This window comes from Osmia lignaria, chromosome 2 (assembly GCF_051020975.1).
Source record: "Osmia lignaria lignaria isolate PbOS001 chromosome 2, iyOsmLign1, whole genome shotgun sequence".
Taxonomy (NCBI): domain Eukaryota; kingdom Metazoa; phylum Arthropoda; class Insecta; order Hymenoptera; family Megachilidae; genus Osmia; species Osmia lignaria.
Window position 1 is genome coordinate 2,421,406 of NC_135033.1, and position 19,114 is coordinate 2,440,519.

General features: G+C 38.3%; 1 protein-coding gene across 9 annotated transcripts in view; it reads left to right on the plus strand.

Annotated features, from left to right (window-relative positions):
- Nucleotides 1-6,615, plus strand: part of LOC117605853 (endoglucanase E-4) — a 60,058-nt gene extending 53,443 nt beyond the window's left edge. For 8 of the 9 annotated variants that reach the window (XM_034327626.2, XM_034327618.2, XM_034327620.2 and 5 more), the window contains one exon: nucleotides 4,883-6,613. In XM_034327626.2, the coding sequence (XP_034183517.2) occupies nucleotides 4,883-5,169 (287 nt within the window). In that variant the 3' untranslated portion in view covers nucleotides 5,170-6,613. Of the gene's footprint in view, nucleotides 1-4,882 lie in introns of all 9 variants that reach the window. The other variant, XM_034327628.2, reaches the window with a different exon arrangement.
- Nucleotides 6,616-19,114: the final 12,499 nt, after the last annotated feature.

Consider the following 19,114-nt stretch of genomic DNA (forward strand, 5'->3'; position numbering starts at 1 on the left):
CCCTGTTCCAAGATTACTCTTGGAGCCGTCGGTGTACACGTAGGTGGATCCAGGATATTTGGAGGATAATTTAGCTTTAGTGTTCAAATATCTTAAATAGTTTCCGAGAAAAAAAATAGTAAAGTTTTGGGGTTTTACCTTCATATCTCCCCTATCAGAGGGGGTAGGGGGTTAAAATTGCACACAATTGTTGTTTAGGCAAAAAGCATTATGTGGTATAAATATCAACCGAAATTGTTGCTGGGGCCGATTCACTATGCTTATACGGCTAGACCCTTTCCCAAAAACTGTATGTATAGGAGCAAAACGGGTTGCAGATTCGTAATCAGCGTACAAAACACTATAAGAATCACCTAGTGGGAATCGAAAAATAAATTCACTGTTGACAGTGTAATTTTTTCAAACTCGATAAATCACTTTATAATGTTGAAAAATGTAAACAAATTCTTTTTTTGCGTATTTTTTTTCGATAATGGGCCGAAGTAATTTAAATTTTCAAAAAAAAAGATGGTCATATTTTCTGGAATTTCCCCTTCAAGATGAGCCCTTTAGAAGGATAGAGAATTGAAAATTGACGTCACAATGAGCTGGAGAAGGACTCCCCCTGGCGGTGTACCGTCGTTTCAGGTAGGCGAGTCGTACGCTCCTCTATTATGGCGGATTGTCCATATCGCTGGTCTCACAACAATACCAGCAGACCTCGTATACGATGAATGGCCCTGTTTATATTTCGAGAACTACAGTACGATTCTCTCGCTACGCAAGGCAAAAGCCGTGCCGCACAATCGAACCCTGCTGTTTTTGCGGGTAAAGAGACCCAGAGGCCATATCGCCGGACCCAAAACTGCTTTGTGTGTGTTTATGGCTGAGACGAAGACAAGAAACGGAACAGCAGGGGTTCCATTGCGCGGCACGGCTTTTGTCTTGCGTAGCGAGAGAATCACCCTGTATATTATTAACCACTTTTGGCTAACGTCACCATTTTAATTAAGTTAGATTTAACCCTGAAGTGATGCGGAAGAGATCCATTTGTTCATTAACAAAAATTTGGACGTTACTAAAAACGGATAATCTGTTTATTACATAGCGATAGAAAGCCACTGGTAAAGAATCTTTGGTAATTATTGAGATTAGGTTACACTTCACCGATTTTGTTGAAATTTAAATATATTGTAAAACTCAACATTTTGAACAACTTTTTCCTATACATATAACCACCGCTCGGCCTTAGTTTTCGAGATATTTTCGAAAAACTGTCGAAACTAACCCATTGAATTCTGGCCATCCGTGTGCGTTGGTGACAACGTACGCATTAGTATGGGCTCGCCGCTTTTCTACTGTTTCTGCAGGCAACAGCACAGCGACCGATTACCATTACAGTAAAAGCTGGATATATGCAACATTGGGACCCAGACGTTGCATATATCCAGTCGAGGTGTCGAATCTCGGGTTACACGCGACGAGCAGCCAAGCGTGAACGTAGAAAAGGACAGACAGTGGCGGAAAGAGAGAGGTCCGATGATCAAAGGAAAGAGCCGAAACGTATCGGTGTGACTAATACTAATTGAATCAAAAAACTTTTTTATTCTTGACTTTTTTTTAATGAAACTTGTACTAGCGCATTGGTGAAATTTTTGTGATTAAAGTGGTACCAAACACGATATAGTTTGAATTATAATTACTTGCTAAAATTGATGTTAAAAGTGGCGAAAAGCAAAGGACGATTGGAAATGAAAACCGGTTGCGGTGTCAGCACGGGTTTCAAACGTTGCATATATCCAGCCGAGGTGTCGATTCTGGGCATTTAAACGTTGCATATATCCAGCCGAGGTGTCGATTCTGGGCATTTAAACGTTGCATATATCCAGTCTTGGTACCGATTCTGTGTCCGTACAAATCGTTTGTACCGTGCCGCGTTACCTATTCTACGTTCGTACAAATCGTTTGTACCGTGCCGCGATACCTATTCTACGTTCGTACACAACATGCAACGTGTTGCATGTTGCATGTTGCGTGTTTGATGTATCTTTGGTGTACGGCCTGCCTTATACATATGTACAGTTTTATTATTATTTTAATAAATAAATATAATTCAAATCATATCGTGTTTGGTACCATCTTAATCAGAAAAATCTCACAAATGCGTTAGTAAAAGTTTCATTAAGAAAGAGTTAAAAATAAAAAAGTTTTATCGTTCAATTAGTATTAGTCACACCGATATTACGGTCGGATCATATTACACGGTTTCCTCGCCGAGCGGTTCGGTTCGGCTGAGGGGGATCCCCCCAAGTGGAGGGGATAGCGATGTTGCATATATCCAGCCAAACTTTTGTTGCATATATCCAGCTTTTACTGTATATGTATACTTTGTGTACATACACTGAGTCCCAGCGAAGTGGTCGCAGTGAAGTTGGCTACACATTCACACCGCGTCGTCGGCACCTCGCCCATCAGCTCACCGACGCGGCGTGAATGTGTTAGTGCGCCAACTTCGATGGAACTCAGGGTACTTCTGCATTTATGATTTCAATGTTTCGTAGCTATGATGGCAGCTGGGAATTTAATATAGCCTAACCTAACCCAACCTACTCTACCTAATCAGTGAATTAAGTTAAGTGAGGGTAAAGTGATATACACACATACTGAGATTCGAAATCATGAAAATTAGTTAAATTTAATTTTTAAGCCCACTCGTAATATGTATATATTGATGTCGGTCGCCGTGTTGCTGCCTGCAAAAACAGTAGAAAAGCGGCGATCCCATACTAATGCGTACGTTGTCACGGACACCCACGGATGGCCAGAATTCAATGTGTTAGTTTCGACAGTTTTTCGAAAATATCTCGAAAACTAAGGCCGAGCGGTGGTTATAAAAAATTGTTTAAAATGTTGAGTTTTACAATATATTTAAATTTCATCAAAATCGGTGAGGTGTAACCTAATGTCAATAATTATCGAATCTTTTCTAAAATTTATAATTGGACCTGACGGTTTCATGAAACCATTATCGCACCGCGCCGCGCCGCGCCGTAACAAATCTGCTGACACTAGATATTCATTTTGGTTTCCTTTTAAGTTTATTTTATTACCATTTTCCTTCTTCTGCCGACTCGACAGAATCTGAACAGTAAATAGAAGGTATGATGGGATTTCCTATACATTTGCCTATCCCTTTTCCAAATGTTCAGTTTCCGTGACATTTTCCGTATTGTACATTTCTTATTATAGAAGAGTGAGTAAATTGCCGGAACTGGTGCGTCGGAAGTGCTGTAATTCTTTTAAGCGAACGGCACACATCAGAATTTCGTGAAAGAACTTCGTAATATCACATTATAAAATCACGTAATAAACAGATTATCCGTTTTTAGTAATGTCCAAATTTTTGGCATGTTTCCTAGAACCGAGCGAGTTTTATGGTTTTATTGATTTCAATATTGATTTCAAACCGATGACCGAACAAATGGATTTCTTTCGCATCACTTTAATGTTAAATCTAACTTAATTGAAAAGGTGTCGTTAGGCAAGAGTGGTTACTAGTATAGTTCTCGAGGTATAAATAGGGTCATGTAATTGTATACGAGGTCTGCTGATATTGCTTTGTGTTAGCGCATTTGAATTACGCGCCAGTTTTGTAAGCAGCTGTGACTGTTTGGTGTTTAATCTTTTTTTTTTTTTTTTTTTTTTTAAAGGATAAAAGTTTTTTTTTGTACAAAAACGATTGTAAGAAGTTCAAGCGTTATGTTGTAATTTAAATATTCTTTATTTTTCTTTAATAAAGTGAACAAAGTTATATAAGCAAGAACACTTTGAGACCAGCAGTATAGTACACCGCCAGGGGAGGTCCTTTGCCAGCTCATTGTGACGCCAATTTTCAATTTTCCATCCTTCCAAAGGGCTCATCTTGAAGAGGAAACTTCAGGAAATATGACCATATTTTTTTTCAAAATTTAAATTACTCCGGCTCATTATCGAAAAAAAAAGGCAAAAAGAAGAAGTTGCTTACATTTTTCAACATTATACAGTTAATTATCGAGGTTGAAAAAATTATTTTATAATAGCCGAATCCTTTCGGAATAAAAGAAAAGAAAATGTAGCTCAATCAGACGAACAATTACAGAGATAAAAATTCGTAAGTGAAGCACGTTTTTGCCAAAATGGGCGAAAATTGCAAACTTCGTAGGCCCATAATTTCTAAACAAATTCGAAACCGGTAAAATGATGAATTAAATGCCCCTAATTTCACATGGACTACAACATACTTTATTTAGAACAAAATCATCGATGATGACGTCAACATGGTCGATTTGGCATGGAATACATCTTATAGATATTGGATTTATCTTTACGAACAGTTTTGATTTGTGTTAACCTAACCTAACCAAATTTTTTTACAATTTGTTAGGTTAGGTTAAATTAGGTTAATATAATTTATCCATCGAAATACTACATCTTTCGAACCGATGTTAATACAGCTTTCCGCTGACAATCAATCTCATGAAAATAACGCGATCTGATTGGTTATGCTTCATCTCAGCTCACATGTGACATTGGTCGTGATGATTTCTTTGATATTGATCAAAGCGATCATATCTACTAATTAGGCTCGTGTAATGTGTGCATAGTAAGTACTTACTCCTTCTTTCTCTATGCCGTTCCGTAAGACTTTTTGTGAGCGAAAGTATATATCTTTTCTAAACTTTTTTCCTTTATAACCGTTTAATAAACAACGCCTACCATGTAAACCCTTTGCAACACTACTATGGGTGATGACTTTGCCAACATATTAAAAAAAAGCATTCTGATCGAAGGATACTATCTTGAAAATATTTACCAAATAATATTATAGACTACTGAATAAACTATTTCTTCAAATGTCAAATAGGGAGGAGTTACGTCGTTGGTTGGGGTCGAAATCCACCGAAGCAGCCTCATCACGCAGCTTCATCCTGTCCGGATAGGCCAGCTGTTTGCGGATGGTCCGAGTTTGACAAAGATGCTCCAAATCCTCAGATCCTTTACGGTGCCCTGGTCTCTGGACCTGACGAAGCAGATAAATTTCATGACCACAGAGAAGATTACGTATACACTGAAGTCACTTTGGATTATAACGCCGGGTTTACGAGCGCTCTTGCTGGACTATTGCAATTGCGGGTAAAAAGCATCGCGTAACTCGCGATGACATTTTATTAATGACATCGTATCGTTCATACTTTTCATCACCAACTATTTCACTTTTCGAAAACTGTTATATATGTTATAATACTGCACGAAGTGTTACATAAGCTGTGAACTGAAATTAAGTAACATTTTCAAAAGTTTTGTGGCATTCGCGGAATTAGAGTTATCTTGGGACTTGGGCCAGATCCCAAATATTTCAGAATTCTATAATTTTCTGGAATTTTCGAATTGTAGATTTTTTTACTTTTGAAATTTTAAAATAACGAAATCTTGATAATCTGGAGTTTTTCGTTTCTGAAGATCTGAAATTTTAGAATTTTCTAGTTTTAAAGTTTTGAAATTTGGAAATTTTAGAATTTTTTATTTCTGGAATTTTGGACTTCGCGATTTCTAGAATTTTAGAATTACGGAACTTTCGACGTTTGCAATTTTTGAATCTTTGACTTCTGGAATTTTAGAATTGTGAAACTTTTGACTTCTGAAATTGTGGAATTTTCTATGTTTGGAACTAAGGGATTATAAAATCTTGATAATCTGAAATTTTAGAATTTTTGGATTCTGGAATATTGAAATTTTCAAACTTTGGAATAAAGAGGGATTCAATCTGCATTTTGTAAGGCCCTTCTGGCCCATACCTAATTACGCCAATGCTCTGTTGTTTTAAAAAAAGATACTAAATTTGAAAAAAAAATGGATACATTGTACATTAATTTGAGTATAATTTTATAACGTTCTGTGGGACTTTTAAATGAGATTTTAGTGAAAGTGTAATAATATTGGGAATATTTAGAGAGACAGAGAAATGATTGAACTTCTTATAAAAGAAGAAAGGCTGGTACAGAATTCAACATTAATAAATAAATAGAGTAATGTTGCTTTAACTGGTAGAAATTTAATAGTTACTAATGTATTGACGTGATAGATGGTTTTAACTTTGATTAGATTTCAGTATTGTAAATTGTATGAAAATACTTATGTTTTGAAATTATGTTACTATAGATGTTCGATTTTATAAAAATGATATTCTAGTCTGTATATTGGTGTTTTAAATGATTTTATTCGAATTTAGAATGTACATAATGAAGATCTAATTTAAATTTAATAAGCGACTAGGGTTTTATTCTGAACGAATGATAAAATTCGTTCAATAATTAATTTAATTAGTAGCAGCAAGTGTATTAATTATTATTCTATATGGTGAATTATAATCAAGGAAAATCAGCAAAATCAAGATATATTTAAGAAATTGTGAATGTTGCATACGCACAAGGGCGGCTTTACCGCATCTCTCACTCTGCACGAGATCCCCCTCTCCATAAAAATCTTCGAGCCGAAAGATGGTACACTTTTTATTACACATGTTTAAAAATCAAATTTTAGCCCTTCCGTGCTGCATAAGTATATTTTGTTTTCAAATTATGTGAAACTGTAATATAGAAAATATTAATAAAAAGTTTTCTGGAAGTTAGAATTCAAATTTGTGTAATTAGTTTATTATTTTACTGTAAATATGTTTACAGAAATATTAAAAGGCGACTATCATTTTACTTAAAACATTTCATTATACAATTTTTTTACTTTATCATACTTCTTATCCAATTATAGAAAATTACACAATTTGTCTTTAAAATATTGCCAAAATAGAAAGATTTTATTTATTAATTAAATTATATTTCTTTTTAAAACAAAAGAAGTCATATAATTAATGATTTAAATATTAATTATTAAGAGTAAAACTATTAATTTTAAGAATTTTAGCTTCGTGTTTAGTGACTAATTACTCCAATGCCTACTAATGCATTCAAAATTGTTAAATATTCCCTTCCTACTAGAAATAATTAATAATTAATAATTAATTATAATCAATAAATAATTATTGATAGTGTTACGTCCCGGCGGAAAATTTGAAATTTATCCGCCTTGCGTTCCTTATCAAGCCCTTTTGGGTTACGAGAATCTCTCATGTAAAGGGTGTACAAGGAAGAGTTTGAGCTTAATCCTTTTCAACAGTTTACGTGACCCTCCTTGAAACTATCGTCGCCAGCCATAGTAATAGCTATAGAATACAGTAATAACGCGCAAAAACTCGGGTTAGCTCGAAAGCGAGAGAGACCCGTAGCATAACACCAGCGCTACGCAGTTAGCCAATGCTTCGCATTCCGGGAATTTCCCTCGCTAACTGCGTAGAAACGGGAAAATCGTAATGATTCTTTTGTTGGAGAACCCTTTCTCTCCCTATTGCACAAAGCGTCAGGCGGTCCAACAAGGATCATCATTACCTGATTGTAATGATAGTATAAGAGAGTGGATGGATGAAAACGAATTTAAACAATGAAAGTAAGAATTGAGAACCCTTACGAAAGCGAACGTCGCGAACGTTCGACCGCCGCGCCGTTCGAAAATCAAGGGTCGTTCGAAGCAATAAACACTATTGTGTCGAAATCCTAAGAACTGCCTAGCGATAACGGCAAATTTTGAACAAAGAAACGTTCTCGAAGGAACGTTCGCCAGATTTAGAATTGTTTAAAATTCATAGAATGCGAAATGCCGAATTCATCAAGGCGATAGTTTAATATGCGATAGATTGTTGTAAAATGCATAATTCGCCACGGTATTACAACCACCGTAAGCGCATTGTCCGCTTTTAGACATATTAAATTAGACTATCTTTATGCAAATCAGGAAAATGTATAATTTTGATCATGATATACGGATGACGGTTTCCTTATCAAACCTATATTTCAATTTCAAATTTCATTCTACAATTCAATCAGATCAATGGTTATGTCTCGATTAAATGCAATTAATTAATTATACATATAAAGAGAAATACTGCGTAGTTTCTGAAAACCGTTGAAACTATCATGGCGACGAACTAGAAAAGAAAGGAACACCAAAGAAAGGGGATGAAAGATCTTCGTCTAGCTCGCGCGTCTTAGCCAATCACCGGGCACGCGACACTTCCGAAAACGGGCTACGATTCGCCAAACCGTCCCCTCCAAGGACGATGTTCGCGCGACGGGCTCTTCGGCCATCGATCGCGCACGAAATTTGTCACTCTTGATCGATCAATCGTAAGTACGTGATCGGGAGCCCGTGTGTCCGGGAGACAGAGTTGTTCGGAATTTCGTGATAGATTTCCTCTGCGGTAAAGTCCTCCGCGTAGCGAGGCAGACGGCCGTGGTAGTTGAAATAATCCGATTCTTAACAAGGACTCACAGACGCGCACGTTTAATCTTCCTTCAACCTAAAATTTCTATCTTTTCTTTCTGATTTTAAATCGTTTGCTCGCGTAGTAATTTCGTATTAACTTCATTCCGCGTAAATCATATTAATCGTAATTCGTAACTCGTTATTCGTTTGTCTCTCGTCGACGTACTCGTCCGCTTTAATTCGTTTCCGCCGCGACAAGTGCAGTGATCGACATCTTACCGTTTCTTTGGTGTTCCAGATCATCAAGCGAATACACAGAATCTTAGCAAGCGAAAATTATAATCTTGTATTGTATTAAACAGCGTAACGGTAAGTCGTTTCAATTACATTTTTCGATCACGACGTTATCAATTGGCAAAACGGACGATCTGGTCCAGCCCCTCGGGGTTACGAGAATTTCTCAGGTCAGATCGTTCCACCGTACCAGGTATCAACTGATTTCAGTATTAATTTTTCGTTTATTACAATCTCGAAATTCCAATTTCTCTTTCCGTCATCAAAAAGGGCACCTTAGTCCAGCTCTTTCGAGAGTTACGAGAATTTCTCAGGCTGGGTGTACCGCGGGCGGAAACCGCCAATTTTATAGTTAAATTTGGAAAGCGAAATTGTGATAATCACTTTTACGTGTCCGGTAATATACTCGTCGGTTTCAATTGTGATATTAGAGCGTTTATACAATCATATTTTGTTAATTAATTTTAAGCATCTTTACATTTGTTCACAATTTTTGCAAAACTGGTATCTTCTCTACTAACGGAATTTCTAAATTATTACACTCTCAATTTTGGCATTTCACGGTTACCAATTATCTGATTTTCATTCACAATTAAACCAGTTTCATTTAGTTAAACAGTTTCAATTTATTTCAAACACAGCTCACACATTTCAGCCAAACACGCCTACCAACTCACACAGGTTCAAGGAGGGACCGTACGGGACCAAGCGTTGAACGAACTCAACGAAAGGCTAATAATTATAACTTCTTAACATCTTATCAATTTTGTCTTTCGTCTTTTAATTTGTCGAGAGCGTTAACACGCTCGAGACTGGTGGCGGCGATACCAACCATCGCGCTAAAATAGGAAAGTAGGTATTAGGGGTTGATTAATTGAGTGATTAATTGGTAGGTATTAATTGAAATTTAACCACCCTACATCCTCCAATTTTTATCTTTCCTTTTTTACGTTGCGCCGTCGCACGCGCAACGCAACAATAGAATGTTTGCAAAAGCTATATATCAAACTTTATACTATAACTGAGTAATTAATGTTCCTTAGACACTATTCTGAAATTTGAAATTTTAGACAAAAGTTTCACTGATAAATACCTATGAAAAATCCTACTGAATCACTTTCATTTTTCGAAAAAACGACTCTTAAAATTGCTTACAGTATTGCCTACAATTTTCTTTTTTCTTTTAATTTAACGAGGAGTAGGGGAAAGGTCGGCGAGTCTGTGCCGGACGGCATTCCACGTGAGTTGTCCCTATTAGCGAAGACTAATTTACTGAGAAATTAGTAATATGGTATTGCCGACCTTACGATTAGTAGTAGTTTCACATGTATAGCTATAATGATAGCGGAAAAATTTTCAGAAAGCAGGCAGTCGGCAGGTCTAAGAGAATCATCGCCTAGCAGTAGCATGTATTGTCCAGGACTATGTCATCTGCATCGGGAATCGAACCTTTGTTCTTGTAGGGAATATTATCCTCCAGCTATGTCCCAGTAAGACTGACTGTTAGGTACGTCGCTGGGTGTAAAGGATTCGGGTGCCTCCAATATAATATAAACAGGCTGCTTTATTATAAAATGGTTACAAAAAGATGTCCGGAATGCGATGTGCATCTTGCGTGCACGTGAACGAGACTGGTGCTACTTTCCGGTCTCTCCCAAAACAAAAAGAAGGCGAAAACAATTGACACGACGCAACGTCATAATGCCCGCGCTGCTTCAAACGCGCGACACTCTAACACTGACCAAAGGGTTTTCGTGGTTGTCTACTTGATAGTTAGAAATTAGCTCTTTTATGAAGTCGGAGATTCAAGGAATCGAGGTTGTTGAATCGCCTTGGCACGATTCAACAAAGCTAAATTACACGCCATAAACCGACTCGTAGCGGCAATAAGTTTATAAAGCCATTGACCATTTTTCCTTTCAAAAATATTTTCGCGACGACCCAAGTCTATTGCCTTGAGACCAGCATGTTAATCTTCGATTCCGTTATTGTCAATCATCAGTTCTCAGGTCAGAGTGCTTCCTCAGTTTATAGTCTGCTACGGGTTTTCCCGGGGCATACGGAAATTCTCGCGCGTCAACGTTTACCTAGCCAGGGGTGACCACCGTTGGCGTGAGGGCGGTCATTATGTAAAACCCTCAACCAATCGCATGGCTCACCCCCTTCCAAATTTTGACTTCCGAGGTGATCTCGATGGAAATTTTCAAACTGAACACCAGAACACGATCAGATTTCAATAAGTAAACACGAACTCTTCAAACACAAACAACTAATAAAGACTTTTCATCACAACTCGACTCAAGATTCATTTGCAATCGAGCAAATTCATCGATAACACTGTCCAACTTTAAACTTTATTTTTGTTTTCCAATAGCCATTGGGTGATCGTTGTAGAACTCCTCGTCCTGAACACGAATCCCAAACCGAATTGCTCATCACCCTCAGTTTTCGAAAAACACGAATTTTGGTAAAAACATGTGTTTTAAGGGGAAAATTAATTATTACGCGGAAACTGAAAACGCTAGAACATTCGCATTGGTCTTAAAAGATAGAGGAGAGTTTCCCGAATGTATTGTAGTTATTATATTACGTGATTCTGAATAGATGTAAATGTCGATGAAAGTTTTAAAAACAGCCGATGCACGCATTTCCTACGTATTACTTTTGTATTTTTAAGAAAAGTTCTTTATCTAGCGCGAATTCTCTATACAGTACCGAATTCTGTAGACATTTCCGAAGAAGAAACTATGTGAGGTAAGTGTTGGAGTAGTATGCAATTCGAGTAAATCGCAAAAATATCTGCCGGTGACGCGAGCACGGCGTTTTGCCGCCAGACGGCCATAACTCGCTCTCCTCGGCTAGTCAGTGCCGCAGCTACGCGTAATCAACACCAATAGTGGGGTTCAATGTATATCTTATTTTTATACCTATAATGTTTGATTTTTTCTAATATTAGTATTTCTCTTTCATTATTATTCATTATTATTTATGGATACCAACAATAAAACGTTAAAATACTTTAATTTAAAATTTAAAAATCTATTGACGAGCATTACGACTTTATTAATCGACACTCGATTGAAGACAGTTTTGAAATTCGAGGTTAGCTGATTGTAGAGTTTCCAATCCGTGGCCTTGTCGAAACCAGCAGGCCATGTTGAACCAGAAACAGAAAGGACAACCGGAGCATGGTCAGAACTTAGCTGATCTAGAGTTGTATAAGAGAAGCTCTGAGGGCAATTGGAGATGAAAAAGTCAATAACCGAAGGTCTACTGTGAGTGGAAATCCTGGTGAACGCATCGGGATGGATGATTCTATAGTCGGATCTGATCATGTGGTTAAAAACGGTTTTACCGTTAGCGTTATTGACATAATTGTTCCAAAGACAGTGTTTGGCATTCCAATCGCCGCCAATCAAGAATGGGGATTCCATCCGAACCAGTTAATCGAGGTCGGAACAAGAAATCATGTTAGTTGGGGGAGAGTATACCACCCCTAAGAAAAGTTTGGAATTGGTAAGTTTGTTGAAGCAAGATATGAGGTTAGAAGAAGTCGAGGGGCAATTAATGGCAGAAAATTCCAGGGGATTATGAATGATTATGGCAACTCCACCATGGACTCGGCCAGACGCAAGAGGAGAATCCTGTCTTATTACAAAATACCCGGGAATTGAAAAATCCAAGTCAGGCTTTAACCAAGTTTTTGTGATCAGGACGATTTCGGCCTGTCATATGTGGGAGTTCGTTGCGTTGCCTTTGCAGCGAGCGTGCATTCCATAGAATAATTTTGGGGAACATTGCTAACCAAGGTTCTGAAATAACAATTTCAGGAACTGAATTGATGTCAACCAGCGAGTTCAATTCGCCCATCACCTCTTTGAGTTCCAAGATGGATCCAATATTTGTACCATTTGGATCATCGATGACGGAACAATGCATGGTTGGCTTAGGATTTTGGCCAGATGCAACCGCAGCATAAGAATGGGCCCGATTGGCAGAATGATGAAGAAGGGGAGAGTTACCCGAAGATAAAATAGAAGGTTGATTAGAGTGGGTAGGTACTGAGTGATTATAAATCGAAGGACCACGAGGCGGAGTCGATTTAACCTCCCGCGCTTGAAGATATTTGTTCAGGGCCGGGCATTTTGAATAGTTAGCCGTATGAGTGCCGCTGCAGTTGACGCATTTTGTTGGTTCATTCAAGGTTTTGTCACAGGTGGAGGAATGATGTTTTCCTGCGCATTTGACGCAGGCCGGAGGAAAATTACAGTTAGTGATGGAGTGCCCAAAAGCCTGGCATCTGAAACATTGGGTAAATTTCTTGTTGGAGATTGTTGTATATTTTTCCGCGGTGAGGGTAATGACAAGACACTCAACTCCCGTGCTGATCCCACTACCTTTTATTAGCACTTACTAAATACAGTCTCATACGTTCGCTCGCCGTAAGCGTTCCGTCGCAACTGACTTCGACGGGGACCTATTCGCTTTCGCGCCTCGCGTGCCTAATTGTAAGTGCGCGCAACTACGTCGGTACGACAGGTTGGCAATATCACAGAGATAAATCTGTCCCAATAGATTCTAACATTGAAGAGATAGCCTATTTTAGAGACTTCAGACACCGTAGTGCTGGGAGGGAACTTAATCCGAAATATAGAAAAATTGCGAGGCAAGGATGAATCCGGACGGCGTATCGGAACGCAACTGATTGGATTTAGGCCGTTGGCCTTCAATTCTTGTAATATCTCCTCAGTCGGGGTATCGGGAAGCCCTTTGAGCACCATGCTAAGAGCTTTTTCGTCGTTTATCGTGGACGTAAAGAACGGAACGTTACCCTCGCGAAGCAAAGCTTGAAATTGTTTGAACGGTGTAATAGAATCAAATTGGAGATGAATTTTGTTGCCAAGGTATTTAATCTTGAAACAATTACCATAAGTATCAATGAGCTGCTGGTTAAATTTGGCAATGTTGTATGAGAAACCGGAGACATAAAGAAGAGGGAGTTTAATTGAAATTTTCTTTCGTGGATTATTGTCAATATGAGAAATTCGTGGCCTGCCACAATATTGAGGCTACCAGAGTTGCGTAACATTTTAACTCAAACGGTGGACCATGAAGAGAGCCCCAATTTTAATTTCTCATGGGCCAAACCCCGTAAACAAGATAAGGAATTGAGTCAGTAATCTCGGTAACCTGACATCCAAAACGTCGGATCAACATTAGGCTTGTCGTCGAGGTAACTCCGGGTTAGAATATACTGTCGTCGAATCAACGGAGACGGTTTGGTAGTTTAGTAAATAGTTTATTTCTTGATAAAAAGTTTGATACAACTGTTATACCAACATTACGATTGGTACAAAGACGGTGAACTACTAACCTCGAGACCTGCGGAGAGTCCCATTTTATAGTGGGATTTCAAGGGAAAAATGAGGGTAGGGATATCCTGTGGGATGGATTTGGTGATGCAGCATTTGGGAAGGATTCGGAAACATAAATATACGTAACACGGACAACTGGTCACGTACAGGGCCGAAAAATGGAAAAGGCTTAGATACATAAATATTGGGAAGACCCATGTGAAGAGGGCCAGCTGCCAGTCAGAGATATGATTCCTTATATCTGAAAACATAAATAATGACCGCATCTGTTTGTCTTGGGACCGCAGATTGGATCAGTATCAAGAGGAAAACAGTACGACAATACTAAGTTTTATTCGTATAGACTTTTACAATTTTGTCAATTTACAATAAATTGTACAGATTGACGTTGTAATGTTACTGGTCTTCGGTTTCTGACTGTCCTTGCCTCTGTTTGAGACCAATATTTAACCTGGTTTGTATTACAAGGGTGGGAGGTACGATAGGCGAGCAACCTAATGAATGTTGGAAAAGGGCTGTTCGGGAAATCGAGATATTGTGAAAAGTCATCTTGGCGACACATGAAATTTGGTACAGGTTTTCCAAGATAGATAACCATCTTGGCGACGCTGGGAATATGCGTGCAGTTTTTTTAACAAACGGTCAGATTCCCGAGTAAACACATCGCTAGGTCAGGACATGGGAAACCCATTCATTTATTGGGCGATTATTGTGATACGCTGAGTAACGTCTGGGAAAAATCGCAAATGCGATATTAATAGAACGACCATGCGGAAGAGTAGAATTAATTAATTACGACTCAGCAAGAGGTCACGAGATGATCCAAGGATCGAGCCCTCATCAACCGAAGAAAAACACATTGCACTCGCTCAACGGCTCCACCACGGATCTCCGCGTTAGAGAAATTGTGGGAAAGGGCTGTGGATCACTAAAATACACATCACGATATTGGTTAAATGTAGATATTTAATATTATAAGAATACAGTGAAATGCAATCCGTTCACACTTCCACTGCGCGAGACGATGTCGTGCCATTAGGATAGACAAAGGGAAAACAAACGTAGGCCACGCCACGCGTATGATTTAGGCTTGTAGCGAATAGATGGCGCAGCCATGTCTCAACAGAAATAAAGCTTTTTAAAATCTCAATAACGCAGTTTCGCCCGTAACAAATTTAATTTGGTACTTCATGTTATTTTCTTTTAAAAATGATTCTTCCAATTGTGATGGGTTACCGCCGGGGGTTTGCCGGCTCAGCCGGTAAGTCCGGGGTTCAGGCGAACGAATAAAGAGAAGTCGGTTGAGTGTATGGGTGGAAGAATATATATTTACTTCTAAGATTACAATCTAACTTAAAACTACGGCCCTGGGTGTCCTATCAGTTTAACGGTCTTATATCTACGGGTACGGCGCGGTACACGGTTCCTTATGTCTACGGTCCGCTCGCGGTATCGAGCGGTCACGGTACGGCGCGGCCCGGTCGCGGTGTCGAGCGGGCGCGGCACGGGTGATCGCGGTACGGCGTGGTCCGGTCGCGGTGTCGAGCGGCCACGGTACGGTTCGATCACGGTGCGGAGCGGCGGAGGCGGGGGTATTCCTGGGATCGGGGGCTAGATGCCTTCATGGGCGGACGGCCGTAGAGACAACCCGTCCTGTACCAAGGCAGTAAGAAGACCGTGATCCGGTGGACGCCATAGAGACACATACGCCCGGTCCGGTGGTCGGGAAGCCGCCGAGAGAGAGCTCTCTCGGCCGTGGCCAAGAAGACAGCGGACTGTATCGGAGGACGGCCGTAGACACAACCCGTCCTGCCGAACGCTGCTGGAGGAGTTGGTAATGCAAAAATGACGCTGATCGTATCTCGGTTGCTCGTCGTGAGACTCGCTTCGGAGGATAGATCCAGTGATGCCAGAACCGTGGGACGTGGGACAAATCTTTACCCTCTCCACGACGTCCCACGACGTCCCAGTGACTCCCTAACCGCAGTTGTTTCATCTAACACAAGCGCGTTGTCCCACGTGTCCGTGTGAGCTCTGTGGGTTTGGCAGAGTTCGGCTGCTCTCGTCATTTCTACGTTATCGGCTCGATGCTCAAGCCGCTAAAGCACGTGGCAGTAGCATCGACGAATCGACAAAATAATATAATTTCGTCCATGGCAATATGGCTGAATTAAGAAACCAGGAGAATCAGTTCGAATCCCGATTTTACGGTTTCAGTTCTGATTCTTAATGCATTAACGTTTTTTAAATACATAAAAATACATTTTTAATACATTAATACTATGAAATACATTAACTTGGGAAGCAGTTAAAAAAAGGAGTTGAACTGCATCTTTCTTTGATATTTTTTTAATTAATATTTAAGTAATTTCTTCAATTAGATATTACTGTTATTCTAACTATTACAATACGTAAATTCGAAGACATACGAGGAAAATTGGTCAGGTTAAATTGTAAGAATAAAAATAATTTTTAACAAAAAATACAACCGACTTCGAAATGCACTAAAAAGTATGAAATAATTTCTACTTCATTTATACAAATACCCAACAGCTATTAATAAAACCTATTTACTCGTTAAATCGTATACTAAATACATTTCAACCTTTTCGGAGGCGGCGCAAAATTAAAAACTTTCTTCTACTAGGAAGACCCTAGTTCAGGCGTCAGCAACCTATCAAATCGTTATTGGCATCATCGGGTATTATTAATTTTGCGCCGCCTCCGAAAAGGTTGAAATGTATTTAGTATACGATTTAACGAGTAAATAGGTTTTATTAATAGCTGTTGGGTATTTGTATAAATGAAGTAGAAATTATTTCATACTTTTTAGTGCATTTCGAAGTCGGTTGTATTTTTTGTTAAAAATTATTTTATTTCACACTTTTTAGTGGAACGAGCAGTATTTGTAGGATGCCGTAAGGTGGTTTACCGTTCTTGTTGGTTAATTATAACGATAGTTTTCAACGATAGTTTTCAACGCTAACAAGTTCCATACATTTTTGCAAGTGGGATCATCGCGGAAATATCTGTTATTAAATGCGAAAGGTTTCATCGCGATCGGTACATGCCTTGCAGAGTATACATATGTATATAGAAACAGTAGAGAATCGGCGACTGCATGCTGACTCATACACCGGTAGAGACACGTAGGCATACGTAGAATTCAATATAGTAGTAACAATAGTTTTTCACGAATATCTCGGAAACTAAAGCTTTCCGTTAATTAAGCATAAGGAAAAAGTTGTTCAGAATCATGCCCCTGACAACATATTAAAAGATCATTGAAATCGTCCAAGCTTGTGATTAAAAACTTCATGTATTTTGCAATAACAATAAAAAAATGAAAAATTTTTTTCTAATGGGACCAATCGGAAGACATACCCTACAAGATGCAAAAGGTTTCGTTTCAATTGGTCCATCTATTTCGGAGTAATCGGTGAACACAAAAAAAAAAAAAAAAAAAAAAAAAGTACATACTGATCGAATTGAGTAACCTCCTCCTTTTCGAAGTCGGTTAAATAAAGAAATTTCAATCTTTAACGGTTTGTCAGTTTTATTTCTTATTCCTTACAACTATTATAATTTTATTCTCTGAATGGTCATTACAATGAAAGATGGATTAGATACAATTTGATTCCTCATTTAATTTGTTATATACATATCAGGTTTCTTGCAACTATTGCACCTGGTCCACGCTTATACGATATTGCATATTTTACTTTCCTATAATACAACAAGGAAACAAAACTATAATATAGTGATTACCATAATACAATAGAAAATGTTAAGCTTGATATAAACCTTATGTTTTTTTTGTGTACTTAATCTGCACTTACGCTTCGTTACTTTATAATAACTGATTTTTCTTTTGAATGGAACTTCCACTAGCGTATTGATGAAATTTTTCGATTAAAACAAGATCAAATACGACATAATTTGAATTATAGTTACTTTATATATTTGCATTAGGTTTTAAGTAAATAAGTAAATATAATGCAAATTATATCGTGTTTGGTCTTATTTTAATCAGAAGAACCTTACAATTACATTGGTAAAAGTTTCATTTAGCAAAAATGAAAAATAAAATAGTTATGGTTAAATTAATATTGTCTCACTCAAATGTTTTTTCTCGGGCCCTTTAATTCTCGGACCTCTTTCTCTTTCGCTATTTGTCTTTTTCTACGTTCGCCAGCATTCAAGAACTCGCTCGAGCTGTGTCGTTCTGCCAGCCTCGCACACTTTTAGGAGAATCGGGAAAATCCAGTATAACACATTCTATGCTGAAAGAATATACTAACTTATCTGTGTAAAAAAATTTTAATACATCTGACAATAGATTTATTTTCGTACTGCTTTTCTTAAGTAATCAGAATTTCACCATTCTCCTGTACAGATCGTGTGTAGCAGTTTGTAGCAAACTCAACATATTTTCGATATTATGTAGAATACACAACCGATCGACAAATATTAAAAATCCAGGATATTTTGTGCCGCTTTTTATATGTCAAGGGCCATCGAAATGAAATAAATGACCAACAATGAATAGTATAATAAAGGTTATCGCTGTTCATCTATTTCCTTTCTACGATGTACAGGATTGCCTCGAAATAAGCAAGTGGCTCGAGACCTAACAGTTGCTTATTTCGAAGCAGAAACCACTTGCTTATTTCGAGGCAATCCTGTATTTCTTCCACAAGAGACAGTTTCCTAACAATTTACAGTACAGTAAAATCTGGATATGCATATGCAAGAGAGATTGGGATCCAAGCGAGGTGTCGAATCTCGGGTTACGCGCGACGCTAGCCAAGCGTGAACGCAGAAAGGGACAGGCAATGGAGGAGAGAGAGAGGTCCAATGATCAAAGGAAAGAGGCGAAACATATCGATGTGACTAATACTAATTCAGTTATAAAACATTTTTATCTTTGACTTTTTTTAAATGAAATTTTTACTAGCGCATTGGCCAGATTTTTCTGATTAAAATTGCTAAAATTGATGTTAAAAGTAGACGAAAAGTCAGAGAGATCGAATCAAAACATTGCATATGCATATCCAAGCGAGGTGTCGAAGTTTGATCGGACGTCTTGATCGGACCCAGGTTTTACTGTACTG